This window comes from Scomber japonicus, chromosome 17 (assembly GCF_027409825.1).
Source record: "Scomber japonicus isolate fScoJap1 chromosome 17, fScoJap1.pri, whole genome shotgun sequence".
NCBI lineage: Eukaryota > Metazoa > Chordata > Actinopteri > Scombriformes > Scombridae > Scomber > Scomber japonicus.
The window spans coordinates 28,453,286-28,471,859 of record NC_070594.1 but is presented as its reverse complement, the minus strand read 5'-3'; the positions used below and the strand labels follow the sequence as shown (position 1 = coordinate 28,471,859).

Here is an 18,574-nt window from a genome sequence, read left to right as displayed (position 1 = left end):
CACTCACGCTATCCACTAGCTCAAGCACACACTCACTACACACACATTACGTGCAGCCTGAAGGAGCTACACTACCTTTAGAATAGTACCTTTCATATGGATGGCCTTTGAAGAATGAGGAGAAGGATTTTAGGGGTTTGATGCACTACTTAACATTATAACACATGCTGCTATAGTGCATATAGTCATCATTAGAAGCTTATTGATATTGATTGTGTGAAATTTTAGCACCAACACTCATAATACTGCAGCAGCACCACCGCAGAATGGATATAAGGGAAACACTGGTACAGTCAAGATGGTGGCGAAGATAACAGAAACAGGAATTTATTTATCTTATAGATCAAAACATATTGCATATAAAATTATTCAGCAGACGCTCTGGTTCAAGATGAGACCAAACTTTACTATGTGTATCGGCTTTTGAGTCAAATAAGCTAACAGACTATTAATCCTTGTTTCTGGCTTTGCTAATTTCTGGAAATGCCTTTTGTTATATCAAAACGCATATCACATGGGTGGCTGTGGCTCAGGAGGTGCAGTGGTTGTCCACCAATTGGAAGATTAGTGGTTCAATCCCTGGCTCCTCCAGTCGACATGTCAGTGTGTACTTGGGCAAGATACTTAACTCCAAATTTCTCTCTATGGATGTGCCAATGGTGTGTGAATATGTGTGAATGGTTAGTTTCCCTCCTGATGAGCAGGTTGGCACCCTGTGTGGAACCCCCTGCCATCAGTGTATGAATGTGTGAGAACGGGTGAATGTGTAAAAGTGCATTGAGTGGTCAAGAAGACTAGAAAAACTCTATATAAGTACAGTCCATTTACCATTTTCCATATTGTAAAATGGCGAGGACTGCTGAAAAGACCAAAGTCTAAAGTTCCAAGTTTATTTTATTTATAAAACACTTTTAAAACAGATTTTGTACCAAAGTGCTTCCCAAAGGCAGGCATGAAATAGAACAAAATTTAAGCACCAAATTAAAAACCCAAGGATATCAGATAACACATAAACCAGATTAAACACAGAGCCAAGGGTCCACCTTAGAAAAGCCCCCCAGCCTTTTTATTCCATGAACAGGGTGCTGCCAACATGCTGGATATGAGGGGTCTGAGAAGTTCTGAAATATATGTGGGGGTGAGACTATAGAGGGATTTATAGACAATCAGGAGAATTCTGAATGCTATCCTGTAATGAACAGGAAGCCAATGTAAGGACGCAAGGATGGGGGCGATGCGGTCTCGTTTCTTGGACCTGGCTAATAACCGGGCAGCAGCGTTTTGGATCAGTTGTAGACAGTAACATCTTTAATCATCACAACCACAAGAAGTCCTTGAGTATACAGTCATAAATGTTTTGTGTTCTCTTGTTCCACCTGCACCTTATCCGGTTTCAGTCCTGGATTTCAGTCAGTGACGTGCGGTCAGGGGAGGCAAGTGAGGCCGTGCCTCACCTGTTATCATGGAAAAAGACTTAAAAATGAAAAAAATAATAAATGGTTATATTTGTCCAGTGATTTGCACTATAACGTTATTTTCTATCTAACTTTACCAGTTTCTGATTATTTTTAATTCAAAATCGCTGAATTTTCACATGTACTGATCAAACACTGAAAAGAGACGCGCAGTGAGGCAGCAGCGAGACGAGCCTCACCATGGATTGCGCAATGACTCGGCTTACTGCGCTGGCATGCTATGCAGTGAGACAGTACAGCTGTACAGCTGTCTCTCTGTATGTCGCTATTAACATGTTCAAACAATTTTACTATATGAACTAAATTTCCATAGTTTAGCTGATGATATAATGTACAGTGTTTGTAGCGTGTTTCGTGTGCTGAGCAGCATAAAACGGCTGCAAAAAGTCACTAAGTGAGGCACGCAGTTCTCCGGCCTCATGGCAGGGGGCGCTCCTGATCCCAGTGATTCTTATTACGACTCATTAGCTGCAGAATAAGTGACAGTAAGCTACAACTACAGGTTAAACATAACCTGTTAACTGCTGCCAATCAAATGGTGAATAAGCCACTCTGTAGGGTTCATATGTTTGTAAATCTGATTGTGATGAAGTCAGTGCCTCACCAGACATGAACCTCACCGCACGTCACTGATTTCAGTGGAGTTTTGTTGGAACCTCTCTGTTCTGTTTGTTCAGTCTTGTTTGGTTGTTTGTTCCATTTTGCTGTGCCTGCACACCTGACTTTATTAAACAGATATTTTTCAGATTATATTGGCTGGTTTTGGCCTACATTTGAGTCCACCTCCTACTACTCCTCACACACATAACCAAACACATGATCCCCTGCAGGTTCATGCCTGGCGCAGATAATACTAGTATTTCATTCAGAGTGAAATATTGGTACATGTGTTTGTGTCACTAGGAAGATATGATAGAGATAAATTCATACAGGTGGACCTGCAGCAATCTTTTGGGTAAGCTGATCTTTAAGACCCTGAACAGTGGGTCTCTCGCAGAGGAAAATCGAGAATCTAGAGATGCTGAAATCTTTGGTATAGATAGAACATACTGAGACAAGTGTCACGTCTATAAATCAACCAGTCACACATAACATGAAATGATGCAGAATAATGATTAAGCACAGAGGCAGGCCTCCTCAGGGGGGCTCCAAACAGTTGGAGGGGTAGCTCGATGAAGTTATCAGAAGGAGATCACATAGAATAGCCTGAATATGTGTGATTTGGTTAGAGATAGTTCAGAGATACAGTAGTTTTGGGGGATTTTTCCCTAGAGTCAGAAACTAATAATTCCTTCAGATAGACCTTGTATTTATTTGTTCTAGTCTTAAGTTAGATCAAACAACAATATCAGTCTTAGATCAATTGTTGAGAGTCTATGGGATCAAATAACATAATCATGATAACATAGGCATCCAAGAATTGAGTGAAACAAGTTGTCTTAGGGGAGGCTCCACAGTCTCAGACTTTAAAAAAACCCTGATTTAGCATAATGTTCCTGCTGTAAAACATTTGACCTCAAGAGTCACTTTGCAGAATCGGCATTTCATGTAGTTCCCAGGTTTCCCGGGGCCATACCGCTTTCTTACTCATGAATGAATGAAACCTTTATTGTCCCTAGGGAAATTAACTTTGCACAGAGCATGAAAGAATATCAAAAAATAACCAACAATAATAGATCTCAGCACATAATACTACATAAAAATATCGTAAAACCATCACATAAAGCATAGTTTGGGGAAATTGATGAAAGAAGTGCAAGTTCAAGAAAGGGCCAAACTCAGACCGTGAGATCAAAGCTTGTTAAGCAGCTGAATGTTGCATGGAACAAAGGATGTGATGCCTCTTCTGGTCCACATCCTGAGCATGCATACCTCCATCCTGAAGGTGTAAGTGCACATTCAGGCGGCTTCTGTGCTTCTTTTCATTGCATTCTTTTCATTGCACAGAAGTACCAGCATTGTCAAAACACAAGAACGGTGCACATGACTGATGACTGATTCAAACTGACAACATTTTAGATGTCATAGATATCATATGCCCCATAGTATCATACAGTCTGACACAGAATAGAACCAAAATGTTATTAGACCCCTCTTACACAGTGCAACAATCAATATATTTGCACGTTTATTTTTATTGCACAGCGGAGAGGTGCTATAATAAGAGTACAGGATTATTTTAGCTTGAAGGTGCTTTGAGGTTGCTGGTTGTTTATCTACAGAATGAGGAACTGTGAGTCACGGTGAGTGTAGAAACTGTTCAAAGCCATTACATGCATTATTGAACAGTTGCATGTCTGACGACCACACATTTCATTTCATTCTGAGTAACTTCTGAGTGACTTCATGTAAAGTCTAGCGTGACATTTAAGGTAGTGGTTGAACATGAAGGTTGCAATAAGCAGCTTCAAGTGTTCAAAGCAACATGACGTAACTTACTTATTACTCTTGTACTGTTACTTTTTTACTATTTTTTATATATTATTGTTTTTTATTGCTTTTGTACTTACTAATTATTCGATGCCAAATACCATTATCTGCTCAGCTGTTATATACACAAGACTGCAAAAGCTACAGAAACAATCCTGTTACAAACAGCTGTGTATTCCCAACAGATGGAATATACAACTGTGTTGAAGACAGTCAGAAGCACGCACCTTAGATAAAAAGAGCAACTAGGTCAGTGACTAGACATCTTTGAGCTAAACTGTATGAGAGGTTGTGTTTTGACCCCCATGTGTAGCTGCAGTGACTAATGTGTCTGGCACAAGCAGCGACAACCATGACTTGAGGCTGAATCATATGAGGGAGCACCTTAAAGTGCCAGCAACAACTGTGAGGTGCTCCAGATGACTCCCATTCCAAAAAACTCAACTTCTATATCGTAGAAGATCTAATATCAGTTATTAAAGTCTCAATCTTTAAGTTTGGTCTCACCAATAAGTGTGCTGGTGATCATTTTGGGATGTTGATTGACATTTGGTTCACCTGTTGTTCTCCCTGGCACCGGAACTCCCACTAGAGGCCCATTTATGCTCAACGTACGTATGAAAATGTATCCGTCCTTTTCAAACGATGTTACCATCACTGCTCACATTCCATGCGTCCTTTACGTTGGCATGGATGTTAACCAATACATCCACCAGGGGGCAGCACCGAGTCAAAAGTTTATGACAACAACAAACTTAAAAACAAACATGGTGACTGTGGAGGAGATATTGATAATATTTCTCTTGCATAAAAGACAAAAACAAAATGTTTAAAGTTTCTAACCAACTCACACAACCTTCCTCAAAAAGTTCCACCATTGTTATTTCTTCTTCGTGTCTCACTAGAGCTACGTATCGGGTAGTGACAGTAACACTGCCACCCACGGTTTCCGGTGGTACTGCTCCGTTTGGTCCGTATCCGTAAGCTTTATGGAAATGTGCAGAAATACGGACGAAATGATGGAGAGCATGGACAGAAGGCTCCGTCAGTATCCAGATCCATATTTAACATTGAGCATAAATGGGCCTTAATAGGCTATTATCGACATATGTAGAGTTTCGCAGGTACTGAAATTTGTTTTGTTTGCAGACAACACTAATATTTTTTGTTCCGGTGAGAATTTGCAGCAGTAAATAAACTAAAACTATGGTTTGACAAAAATAAATTATCATTAAATCTAAGTGTTGGAATAATTGTACATAAGTTATCTCATATTTACCTTTTATATTGCAACTAATCTTTTCTATAAGAATGTACAAGTGTGCTGTTTTAAAGTTGCTTTTCAGGAAGCCTCCGAAGTGTTCTTCGAAGTGTGAGTGTGACCGGCTTATGGCCCTGCTGAGCTTCCGACGAAAAAGAGGAACCGAACCTATGAACCTATATGATTCTTTTTTTTTCTTCTTTCTGTTGTATGTACAAATTGTTACATATATATATATATATATATATATATATATATATATATATATTTTTTTTTTTTTTTTTTTTTACATATATATACATATATATATATATATTTACACATGTTCGAAAATAAATATCTATCAATCAATCAATCAATCGCAATATTCCACTAAATTTGATGTCACATGATTATGACACCTGCCCTGTTAGCAAAATGTAGCTAAAGTACCTTTCGTTACCTTGGGTTCAAGGTAGTGGGGTATGTTTCTAAAATGCAATGCAACACCATGTACTCCTTATTTGGAAGGCCCTGGCTCTAAATGGAAAAGATGGCACTGACTGATAAATTGCAATTATGGGCCTAATGCAAACCAACAGGTGACCACACTCTCAATCTTTATATACAGTCTACAGCCTGGCATCATACGTGTGATCACAGATCATGTGCATAGTAGTTAACACTGTCTGTGCACACCCACACCAAGGTGGCAGGCATAACAGCTACAGCGCTATGAACATCACATCATCATCAGCAAAAAGATGGCACTTGATGGCAGATAAGAGAATAAACTAGCTCCTCGAGTTGTAAGAGACACTGCAGGGAGAGTTGGTGATTGGATACTGGAGATCTTTTTTTTTTCTCACATTCCTCTTTCTCTCTTTTTCTCTGCCCAGCACTCTGTGGAGGCTGTGAATGCTGGTGTGAATCCCGTTGGTGATACCTCCTATAACTCCAGCCACTGGGATCTGGGAAGTGCCTTCTTCTTTGCTGGAACTGTCATCACAACCATAGGTACTGTGATTATTTCATGAGTGAACACCAAACAGGTAAATAACATTTAAAAGAGTGCATATTGATCTGTTACTGAAAAAAACAAACAAGTTATGCCACATGTTAAGAAAACACACTTCAAAATAAGAGCAAGATAACATCACAGCATGTTATCTTATGAGATTTGATGGAGGAACAGACATTTCATTGCTCAGAATGAAAAACAATGTCTGATATGTATTTTCTTTACCCATTACATTGCATAACTAAATCTGCCTTTTAAATATCCTTTTTGTCTCTTTTTATCTCTTCCAGGATACGGCAACATCGCCCCGAGCACTGAGGGAGGGAAGATTTTCTGCATCCTGTATGCAATATTTGGCATCCCGCTGTTTGGATTCCTCTTAGCAGGTGTTGGGGACCAGCTTGGTACCATTTTTGTCAAAAGCATTGCCAAGGTGGAGAAGATGTTTCGGGTGAGTCATAAAGTTATGATTTTTTAAATTTAATTTTCCAGTTAATATTATAGTATCTCTATGAATCATTGTTTTTGGAAATAATGTTAAAAAACAGGGACAGTAATAGACAACAAGATCCGATTCCCCTTTAATATTCAACAAACTGACACAATAGGCAAACTGTGTATTATTTACTGTAGGTGATCCTGCAGAGCTCCTGCAGTTCAGTTGTTCACGTTCAGAGACAAATAAAGGTTGGCAAAATGAGCAATTCAAAATATCTTACAGAAATCAGGTTTGTTAAAAATATACATTTTGTATTTTTGTTGGTTTTATGTCATTTGAAGTGAATTTGCACCATTTTTCATACCTGAAAATGTCAAATGGTATAACCACAAAAAATTATGAATATTAAATATTTTATCCATCCACAGTGTATTTAAGTGGACTTATTAAAATAATTACTTCATTTAAAAATGTAAAGATTAATTTTAATACTTAGAACAATTGTATTCCATTACCTTTATTTAATATAAAAAGTTATAATGTAAATGTAACGTTATTTAACGTTTTTATGGTTACACCACTTAGACATTTTTGCCATAATCCTCTTATATATTCTCTCAAAATGGATTAAAAGTAAAACATGTAATGCTGGGTCCACAAAAAAAGAATGTGTGCAATTATTCAAATGTTTATTCTCAACCCCTTTAAACCACATGGACACAAAAAATGTACACTACTGTGACAATCCATTTCACACCTGCCACCAATAAATCCATTTTGATACTAGTGCCAAATCAGTAGCTATTGTTATTATATTTCACAACACAAACTACAATCTGAACAGAGAACACAGTATATTTTCCTCTGGGGTACCAACAGAAGGAAGCACACTGCAGGGGGGGCTGCACCCTGTTGAACTAATGAACTTCCAGGTCAACTTTACTCTCTCTTTATGGCCACATATAGTGAAAAGATTATTCTGTGCTCATCACAATTAGTGGTCATGCTGATGGGATAATAAACCCTCTATGACTGAGTCATCAAACTCCTCTCACACTCTGTGGGGTGCTGCCAACAACCCCAAACACAATCAGCATTCTGTTCAAACCACCAGGAATCACAGCTAACACTGTGTGTGTGTGTGTGTGTGTGTGTGTGTTTGTGTGTGTGTGTGTGTGTGTGTGTGTGTGTGTGTGTGTGTGCTCTCACAGAATAAACACAACCAGATCAGTCAAACTAAAATCCGTGTGGCCTCCACCCTCCTCTTCATCCTGGCTGGCTGCATCTTGTTTGTCACCATCCCAGCTGTGATCTTCAAACACATTGAAGGCTGGACGGCTTTGGAGTCAACGTATTTTGTCGTCATTACTCTGACAACTGTTGGAATAGGCGACTATGTGGCAGGTGAGAACTTATCTCCCATAGTAAAACTATTCAACAATAAACAGAAATGACTGATCAGACTGGTTTCTAACGCATAATTGACTAATTAATAAAGCATAAAAAACAAAAAGTCAAAGATTATACATAAAAACCTTTTTTTCCCAATAATATGAAAGTGTTGGACTGAATGAGTTATTAAGTGTTCAGTTCAGTTTTAATGGAATTATGATCAGTGGCTTAATTCACCAGCAGAGATGAAGTTTGGTGAACTTTTGGTGAACCCATTATAAGCCGTAAAGTGCTGCTAATTAAGGGAATACAAAAACACTTTTTAATTGGATTTATAATGTAGTAGAAGATGGGGCTACCACGCAGATAGCACGCAGGGTACCAACCTCCTCATCAGGACGAAACTAACCATTCACACACATTCGTACACAATTGGCACAGCAACAGGAACAATTTTGGGTTATCTTGCCCAAAGACATATGGACATGTGGACTGGATGAGCCGTGAATCGAACTGCCAATCTTCCAATTGGTGGACGACTGCTCTAACACCTGAGCCACAGCCGCCACAATTTACTAAAACACTGTGTCATAGAAGTTGCAGTTGTTGATTATAATACACTTTTAGAATAGTCCATATAAAAAAGGAACCAAATAATGTTTATTAAATGTTTCTATATGTTTACTTTTAAGCTAGATACTAGATACGTGAGTTTAAAGTGTGACCAAAAATCTCTCATATTAGCCTTTACCCCATCCAGCTTTATATACTGTAACCCTATTCTGCCTGAGTATAAACCATGGCATTAAAGAGACATGGTCTGCAGCAATGAGATAAGAATGAATAATACAAACACTAAATAAGAGTCCAAGTAGATGATGCGTCACCAAGTTGCCAACGGCAACTATTTTTAATGGGCAGTGCTGAAGAATTTAGCTGGGGCTAAAGTCCTGGGGTGATTAAGTTGTGGTGCGATAGGGTTAGCTGAAAGGATGGAGTGGGTGTAAGGGACCAGCAGAGTAACAATGAAAGCAGTTTATAAAGGCTGTCCAGCACATTGTATGAGTGTGAAGACTTTATTCTTAAAAGTTATAAAAATGATGATGTAAGATGACATTTAATGAATTGAGGATTTTGCCCATGTTGCCCACTCATATCGAGCTTCAATGGGTGTGACTGATGAGTGAGCATGTCTACCTGAAACAAACTAAAGCCTTAAGATTCATCCTCAGATGTCTATGAACATATGTTGCAAATTCAATAGAAAGTCCAAGATAATCTCACCCTCCTCTCCCAGCCCCAATGTCTGTTTTAAGATTTTGCCCTTGATATCATCAAACATCAATTCAATAACATTCAAGCCTCACAAGCTATGATATAGATAGAGATATGAACTAGAGAGAGTGAGTGAGTGAGTGCACCACCCTTACTGCATGTAGCAGTTAGTGCTGGTCTTTGCAACAATGCTCATTTGCATAGAAAGTGGCCAATTTGATCTCATTTACATACATGGAAATGGCAGAGGCGCACCATGACACTAATTACTTAGCAGTGCAGGTTGAATTTCACTCTTCGCGGACGCTTTGTGAATTACACACTGTTTTTTTTTCTTATTTTAATGGCTGCAAAAGCCCCAATTCTTTTGTAGATTTGGCTCAAGTTTGTTCCAAAGCTCATGCTTAGATAACAACATAATAGCAATGCTTATATTATGTAAACCAGCTGATCTCAGGCCTGGTGTGTATTCTCTTTCATTCTCATTAGATGATGTCTCCATGGAGGACAGGTTTATGTGTGATAGATGATAGTGCTGTGACAGTCAGTTAATGTGTAAAGCACTCTTTGTTTATCCCATAACTTTCTGACAGCATCTTCACATTGAAGATGATTTCTGATTGTGACTTCAGAGCAACAAACAATCTCTCATCTCGCAGTGTAATCTCTCCAACTTCATTCTTTTAAATGAGGCGGAGATGCCAGCAGCAATACAAGTTATGTACATTTCTGTCATTTATTCATTTGTGTCTTGTTATCCAATCAGGGGGAGATCGGAGGATTGAGTACCGTCAGTGGTACAGACCACTTGTGTGGTTCTGGATCCTGGGTGGTCTGGCATACTTTGCTGCAGTGCTGAACATGATTGGCGACTGGTTGAGGGTTCTGTCGAAAAAGACCAAAGAAGAGGTATGCTCCTATATGCATAGAGCAGGGTGAATTCTCATTAAATAGTGATCATGAATAATTTGATGTAGCCTACTTGGTATCAAACCTCGATACTTTTATGTCACACGACCGAAATGCTTTGACATTGTTGAGTATCAAAAAACATCTCATCATTTAGTACAAAGTTTTGATACCTTGAATGAGCAAATCTGTCTGTAGGTTCTCAACATTAAATCGCAATGGTGGAAGCAGCAAAGGTGTTTTTACAGCAGTACACATGACCTGCTGTTACCTTGGTAACAGATAATCAGCCTAATGTTAGCTGTGGACTTGCTGCTGCTTGTTAAATTTCTCTCTGAGGGCACATGGTAATAATTGAAGGCAACTACGATGTATAATTTTATTCATCAACTCTTTAGATTTTCTTACATCTGGATTCCATTGGCTAGACAGGGAGAGCACTCTATTTACAGAGATGTCAGTAACTGGGGATTTCCACTGGGTCCGTCAGCAGCGCGGAACGGCTGTGCTACGGTTTAGCTCCGTCCTCTGCCCAGCGTCAACTCACACCGGGAGTTGACGCATGGCACATCGCTTCGAGATGTGCCATGTTTGTTGACCAGTCTGCCAATTATAATGCAGGTAGAGTGATAATAATGACAATGTGTATTAATTGTAGGTGTTAATGCAAAGGTGTAGAATCAGATATGTTTATCCAGATAACACAACTCAATACAGATTGAATGTTAATGGAGATGGGGTCTAAGAGAACATTAATGTGTCCTTATGAACTGGGCTGAAGACATACTTCCTGGGTTGATACTGAAATAATGTAAAGTAGATACACAACCAGTTAGGATACAGAAATGCTGTGTGTTGATTTAGAAATGCTCTCCTGTTCTAACCAGTGGCTTAATAATCCAAGTAGTAACAACATGTCTTTGTATATGTAGATAGTCTCAGCACTATTAACTGTGTAAGGCACTTTACTATTATGAAAGCCACCTTTTTTTTTATAAATTTGAATTTAATATCAGTTGTACAGTGACTGTTGGTTAATGAAAACTTTATAGATGACTCAGTGTTCCTCCATCATATCTTGAAATGGACCATATCTTTGTGCTGAAGCAGTATTTTACACACACTGATGTGTACTAAAGTAATAACTGTGTTTTGCGAAGGTTGGAGAGATCAAGGCCCATGCTGCAGAGTGGAAAGCTAACGTACGAGCAGAATTCCGAGAGACGCGTCGGCGTATGAGTGTGGAGGTCCATGACAAGCTGCAGCGAGCTGCCACCATCCGCAGCATGGAAAGACGCCAGCTGGGCCTGGATCAGCGTGCTGTGTCCCTAGATATGCTTTCCCCAGAACGCCGTGCCATGTTCAACAGCCTGGACACCAACAGCTACAAAACCTCCTCCCAGGAGAGCATCGACACAAAGCTGAACAACCTTCGAGTGCGGGGGGCCGAACAGTGTGAGCGTCGCTCAAACCATCAAACCACGTCCGAGGACAACATTTTCAACCGCCTAGGCTCAGTCACCAAGCTGGCCAAGCGCAACAGGAATCGGGACCTGAAGAAGAATATCCCGGATGAGGCTCGGCGGCCTCACAGTGAAGCCTACGGCTGCAGCACACCCCCTTTTGACTGTAGCATACCCATTATGGATGAAGGGAAGAGTAAGGATGATGGAGAGAATGAGAATGAGGACAAGGAATGCAACACTAGCTTGTCTGATTTTCCATTGTTCGTAGAAGCTTGCAAGCAACAAAATGGGTTCATTCCAGAGAAAACCAAAGAGAATGAGAGCGAGAAAACACATGAAACAAAAGAGCAGCAAACCGAGATGGGCCCATAGACAGACCATGCTCCTAAAGCAGGAGCTTTTAAAAACCACCATTAGTGCCTTAGGTCTCCCTTTTTCCTGTGTGTGCTTAAGCTGGGGCAACACCTGTCCCTCTGTGCTATATACTGTAATGATCACATATAGTATTCACTGTGCCCTATGGATCTGATGGGCTCACATTGTGTTGGCTTCATCATTGTCCACTGTATGGATGCAAGACCTGTTAGGGTTAGGGTGTGATTCTGCTATGCCAAATGATAGTCACATTAAAATAAAGTTGTCTTCTAATAAGTGGTTAAAGGATGACAGCATGGGTCTGTTTTTGTAGCGTTAGCCATTGTTTCTATGAGTTATGATAACATTGTACTCAACCAAAGCACTTGCAACACATAATCTACACTAGTTATTTCTCGCCAAATATACAAAAACATGTATATTTGTCCCCCTAAATAAAGTGTAATCGAGCAGGCACATAAATAGATCTCTCCAACTGCTGAAAGCCACTTTATTGCTTCAATATTTAATATTCAGTATTCACTCAGTACTCAGTAACACCAGTCCTGAACCATACTGGATGTGTAGCATTGACTGAACACCTCTTGCTTCATATTAGCATACATGTCAAGGTACCAAGAACATAACAGTTGTGGGTGGCTCACGAACCCTCTCTAAAGTTTTGGGTCAGCTCTGTATTCTCTGCACCCCATGAACTTACCTGTGATTCACAAGTAAGAGAGTGTCTGCTTGAATCACACTACCCAGTGAGTCACCCATGTATTACTCGATCAACCTGCCAATGTGACTGCTATTCTTAATTTTAGCACATATACTCTCCAGGTCAGCATTGCCAGTAGAATCTGCATGACCTAAAATCATGTAACACCATCTGTGAGAGTCTGCGGGTACTGCTTAAATGTAGCCCAAAATGCTGATGCGTGCTGATGAACATTTACGAACAATGTAGTATCAGCAGAGCTGCATGTTTGTCTGCTGTTCATGTTCAAGGCCCCATTTACACCATCATTTCAGGTATACATTTCTATCAGAATACAATTCTTAATACACTTTTTTTTAATACTTGGCCACATATATGCATCTCAGAATGGTGGTGGTAATGCACCTGAAGCTGTTTGACAACTGCCAGATGAGTAACTTGTTCATATTAGCAGTTTTGCTGAACTTACAGACAAAATATTTGCACTTTGGGATGCAAACAGGAGCATGACCAAGCGACGAGGCAACAGGTTTCTTTCAGATGATGTCACACTGTCTTAAAAAGATGTCAAGCTGGCCTGCTTTTGTAGCAATATCACTGTGTTTTAAGATCTCACAAATGAACTTGGTGAGTACAATGTTGCGATTACTAACAGGAATGATGACTATGACGATAAAGACCCGACTTGTAATCATAACACAATTATCCTTTAAACATGGGAAAGAAAGTGGATGGTCACATTCAAGTAGAGCCCGACCAATATATTGGTCAGTCGATATAATCAGCTGATATTGACCTAATGACAGATATTTTTACTTTTATAGGCATGTTTTATGTAAATGTGACCCTTTTTTAATTTCAAGTTTAATATATGAACATGTTTTTTGTTCTGATTGTTTAAATTTAGTTTTTGTTTGTTAAAATGTGTTAAACTGTAAAATATCATGGCCTTCTTTACATATCTTTGTCTCGAGCATTTTAAAACCACATTTGAGGGATCATTACAAAATAATGTGTGTTTACTTTAAATACAGGATATATACATAAAAATCTAATTTTTTGCAATGATCCCCCAAATATGGTTTTCAAACGATATGGTTACACAAAGATATGTAATGGAGGTATCATCGGCCAATATATATCAATATCAGAATGTTTTTACTCCCTAATATCAGTATTTACATCTGCCCCAAAAATACACTATCAGTCGGGCCCTACGTTCAAGTCTAAATCAGATGATTTAACTGTATAGCTATCAGCTAGATTTACACTGGTGTGAGGTTTAGGGCTTGAATATAGCAGACAATGCTGCATACAATAAATGTGCAAAGCCATTTAAAAAAGTTAATTGAAATCAGATGGTGACGCTGCAGATATGGCATCAAATCCTACTCCCTAATGTGTCAGCTTTAAGATGATTTGAAGTGTTTTAATGAGGTCTGACATGTACACATGGACCTCCAGCAAGGTGCTGTGACTCAATTTTGTGGCTCAAGTTAGAACACTGAATACACAAAAATAACAATGATGAAAAAAAAAAAATCAGCCAAAAAAGCTTCTGTGGACAACACATCAGAGAAGCTTGATTTACATGTAACACTACACTACGTGTTTGTTGTCATGCTGTTTTTCATGTTGCCTATTGAAACTAAATAATGAAAAATGTGCATTTAAATGTGAATGGAAACGATTCAGAACATGCCACATGTTGTCTGTGCATGGTCCCCGAGCTAAGCTGTTGTCTCAGTACAATGTTCAAAAATGCTACCTAAATCATGACCTCTTTGAACACTATCTCAGGGCTTGTTGTCCTAATGTTTGTTGTTGACATTGTCTGACATGTGCTGCATTCACACTTTGGAAAAGATGAGGGACATTGACTGCACCTGTGCTCTTTGAAAATGAATGACACCAGAATGGAAGATAAAGCCATACTGCAAGAGGAGGGGACTGACTCATAATGTACACAGAGCACTGGGAAGTGATTGGGCGGGGTTGAGGTTCTAAAGTGCACTGCTTTTTACCATGAGAGTGCATTGTGTTCTTTTTGTGGTATTTGACTCAAGCATATCCACAGACTGGTTCATGATCTCACCCATCAGTTAACTGACTGGACATATTGAAGCTTGGATTTGGGCTTACTTACTAGGTCGCAGCTACAGCTTGGAAAATTCAAATTTAAACAAAGGATGCTAAATGGAGCTGAGTTGGGACAAGGAAGCGGCGACCACCACGGCTGACATGCTTGGTAGGCTGAGACAGCTGTCAGTCAAGCAAACATGCTCCAAAACATTAATACCATGATGGATTCTCAAACTCAAACCCAATGATGTAAAGTGACAGGAAGTGAATTTAGCTATGGAAAACCAAACTCCATGTGAAAAGAACTGCTTTTCTACAGAGAAGTGGAGACTTCTATGGAATTCAGTTGGATATATTTTGCAAGAGCCATGTAGTGGCCATTAGTGGAACTGCATTTAAAAACATCACGCATCGCCTGCAGCAGCTGTCAGTCGTAGTGGTGGCCACTTGAGTCTACATTATTATGTTAATTTTCACACTCGCTGTTGCACCATTGAGAGCAATGACACCACATGTATACAAAATGTGAACTGTGCCACTGACTGTACTACAGTAATGTTATGACGCTCACATTGTCTTTTTCACACACACTCCCCAGCCTTATTTGAACACACTCACCTACTGTGTATGCACACTATTGGTCTGATTTTACTGTTCACATAACTAAGTGAAGCTCTAGGCTAGTGTGAATGCAGCAAAGCAAAGGCCTACATGTGTTTTAAAAACGCTTCTAAGAAATACAAAAATGTCAAAGCTTACAAAGAAAACCAAGACAAGACAAAAAAGGCATGCTATATTGCAAAATTATATTAAGATGTACAGTATATGGTGTTGATTGTATACCACCACATGCTTCAAGAGGATGATGCTTATCATGGCTTTTTTTTTTTTTTTTTTTTTTTTTTTTTTTTAACAGCTTGTGTTAAGAGGCACAAGCCGTGCTCTGTACTTGGACGTTGCTCACAGTATCTCTTGTGCAACCATTACATTAAATGTAGTGATTGCCTTTTAGAAATAAATATCACTGAATGAAGTGCTATTTCTGAGTGTGTTGCATTGCATTCCAAGGTCCTCTGGGTGGTTTTCAGTCTCATTTACCCCTATTATCAGCTGCTGCTATCAGGAAGGAGACAGGATGGATCAGTTTCACAGCGACTGCCTGTGACCTCTCCAACAGTGAAATAATCTCCAGATTTTTGGGTTTTCTTTCATGTTTCTGCCTTTGAAAACTGGGATAAAAGTTGGAGAACTGAATCACCTTCAGATGCACTTCCTGATGGTGTCAGATTAAGAAACCTCTATGTTTGGAGCAGTTCTACACTTGAGTTTAGATGAGAAAAGTTATGAAACCAAATTGTATCAGAATTCAGCTTGAACTTTGAACTTTGATTGAATATTACCTTGGTGACTCACTAAAGTAGTAGATTAAAGTTAAAAGTTGGAAGTTCCAGAACAGCTGCTAAGCCTGAGGTGAGATTGTTTTTAAACTGCTGCTTTCGAGGCCGACAATGAACTTTGGGGCTCAATAAAGATGTACTATTTCTAAGAAGCAGCAGTTTTTGCAAATGTTAAGCTACTAAAGAAAAATAATGTAAGCCATTAAGATCATCAGGAAATAGTGTTAATATAGATGTAGTTGTTGTCTGGTGTGAGTCAGATTATATGGGAGTGATAGCTGCTGTTTTGTGTTCTACATTTTTTGTTACGGCTATCATTTTGACTCTTATCACAGATTGTCTCTTAAAAGGAAGCTGGCAATAGATTATTCACACCCACATTTTACACCATTATACTACCACTGCCTCCAGCTTACAGCATGGATATAAAAAGATTTGACACAAATAGCAGAGCAGAGCAGAGAGCTTAATAAATAATAACAGGTGCTTTACTATGAAACAAATATCCACATGTGATAGAAATAATAAGAAAGCTATGTGTTTGATTTTAGCCATTTTTCTTTTGAGAGCCAAAACCAGCATTTGCTCCTACTGTACACTCTACAGACAGCAGAGTGCAATTAGAAACTAAAAGAACACATTCCAACTCTATTTCTTCACTGGCTCTAGTTTAGAATGACTTTAACTGAACTGTAATTTTTAGAGCTTTTAAACACAGCTCAAATCAATCAATCAATCCTTACTGCTACTCAAAATGAGCACAGGATGAGCTGAACTGCAGCTGAACTAAATGCATGAAGTTACCTTATAAAGCATAAAATACAGTATAACATTAGTTGAAAAGAGAACTGAGTCCCTCTTAAACATAGTTAAAGTTATTCTAAAGATCATGCATGTTGAAATATTTAAACAATTAAAAACTGAATTAACCTTCCTGTTGTCTTCCTGTCAACCATGCAATCATCTTCTTGGGTCAATTATGGTTAATAGGCTTCATTTAAATGAGATTATACCTCATCTCCCAACAGGAAGGTTAAATAACCTAAGCTTTATAAAGAAGTCTATGGCATGACTTAGACATAACAGCACTCTGATTTCAGAGGTCATGTGATTTTGTTCCAGACGAAAGAGGGTTTAAACCAAGCTTAAACTTTAAACCATAGCTCAGCTGAGAACAGAGCAATAGCTGACTGTCTCACTGTGAATAAAAGCAGAAAAGATAAAACTGCTATAAAACTGTTGAATCTATTGGATGGTCTTTGCTGCCAGTGTTTAGCAGAGCAGTGTATTGACACCACATCTGATGCACAACAGTCTCAAGTTAATTAAAGAGGCGTGGAGCCAATGTTTGATCGTCATTAAATGTCACTTATCAGTTGTCATTGGGACAGGTGTCTTCAATGCAGTGACATGGCCACAACAAATATCTGTGCTGGCAGCAGCTTTAGTTATTGAACTGTGTGAAGCATACAACTACTGCACTCTATTAAAACTGAATGAGATATAGATCAAGATTAGAGTGCATTATCTCTCCTCAGGAGAATAGGAAGAGAATTTACTGCTTGAATGAAGCCGATTTAGAACAGGATTAATGAACTACTTCTTTTGTTAAGAGAAATGTCAAAAAGTTACACATATAGCCTACAAGCTTTAAGACTGCCTACTAAAATGGTTAATCAGAAATGTTCTAGTTCATATGTATATTTAGGAAAAAAGTACCATTTTCTTCTAAACACATTAAATAGGTCATAAATGTATTTCTAAAAAAGGTGTAAAAAGCATTTCAACCATTTAGATTTGAATTGTGGAGCTAGGCTTCACAAACTGTGTTTCAAGATTTCTGTATTCAGGATTTAGTGGGCGGGTCTGACCGCGGTAATTAGCATAAACCCGCCCCTGCTGCTGTAGAGGTACAAATATATTCCGTGCACACTACTACTACAGTTAGCCAGTTAGCTGAGTTAGCCACCGAGCTAGCCGCTGAGTTAGCAGCGCTTTTTAGAAATGTTCCCTTCAACAAAATCTGGGTCAGTGTTCCAACCAAGGAATGAAAGAAGCAGGAGTTCATTTTGGGATGCTTCTGAGTACTACATGATGTTACTTAGCTAAAACATTAAAGAAAACAAAAGATATGCTCTGTGTTAAAGCAGATTGATGAGGAGGACAATTACTTATAAGGTCATTTAGTTTGCCTGACTGGTAATAGCCTAGGACCAGTTTCATAAAAGCAATCTGCATATGATGGGTCAATTCTTGGAAAAAAGGAAGGGAGCTGTCAGATGCAAAAATATGCTTAATATGTGCATGAATTCAAGCACTGCATGACATGAAGAACACAGAATGGATCAGCAGCAGCCACTGTGGACAGCCCAG

The 18,574-nt window shown here is 38.9% G+C and overlaps 1 protein-coding gene across 1 annotated transcript in view; it reads left to right on the top strand.

Moving 5' to 3' along the window:
* The window catches only part of kcnk10a (potassium channel, subfamily K, member 10a), a 39,018-nt gene extending 26,999 nt beyond the window's left edge, over positions 1-12,019 (top strand). Inside the window, exons 3-7 of the mRNA XM_053336748.1 lie at positions 6,045-6,162; positions 6,457-6,617; positions 7,817-8,009; positions 10,039-10,181; positions 11,342-12,019. Coding sequence (XP_053192723.1) covers positions 6,045-6,162; positions 6,457-6,617; positions 7,817-8,009; positions 10,039-10,181; positions 11,342-12,019 — 1,293 coding nt within the window. The remainder of the gene's footprint in view (positions 1-6,044; positions 6,163-6,456; positions 6,618-7,816; positions 8,010-10,038; positions 10,182-11,341) is intronic.
* The last annotated feature ends 6,555 nt before the right edge of the window (positions 12,020-18,574 follow it).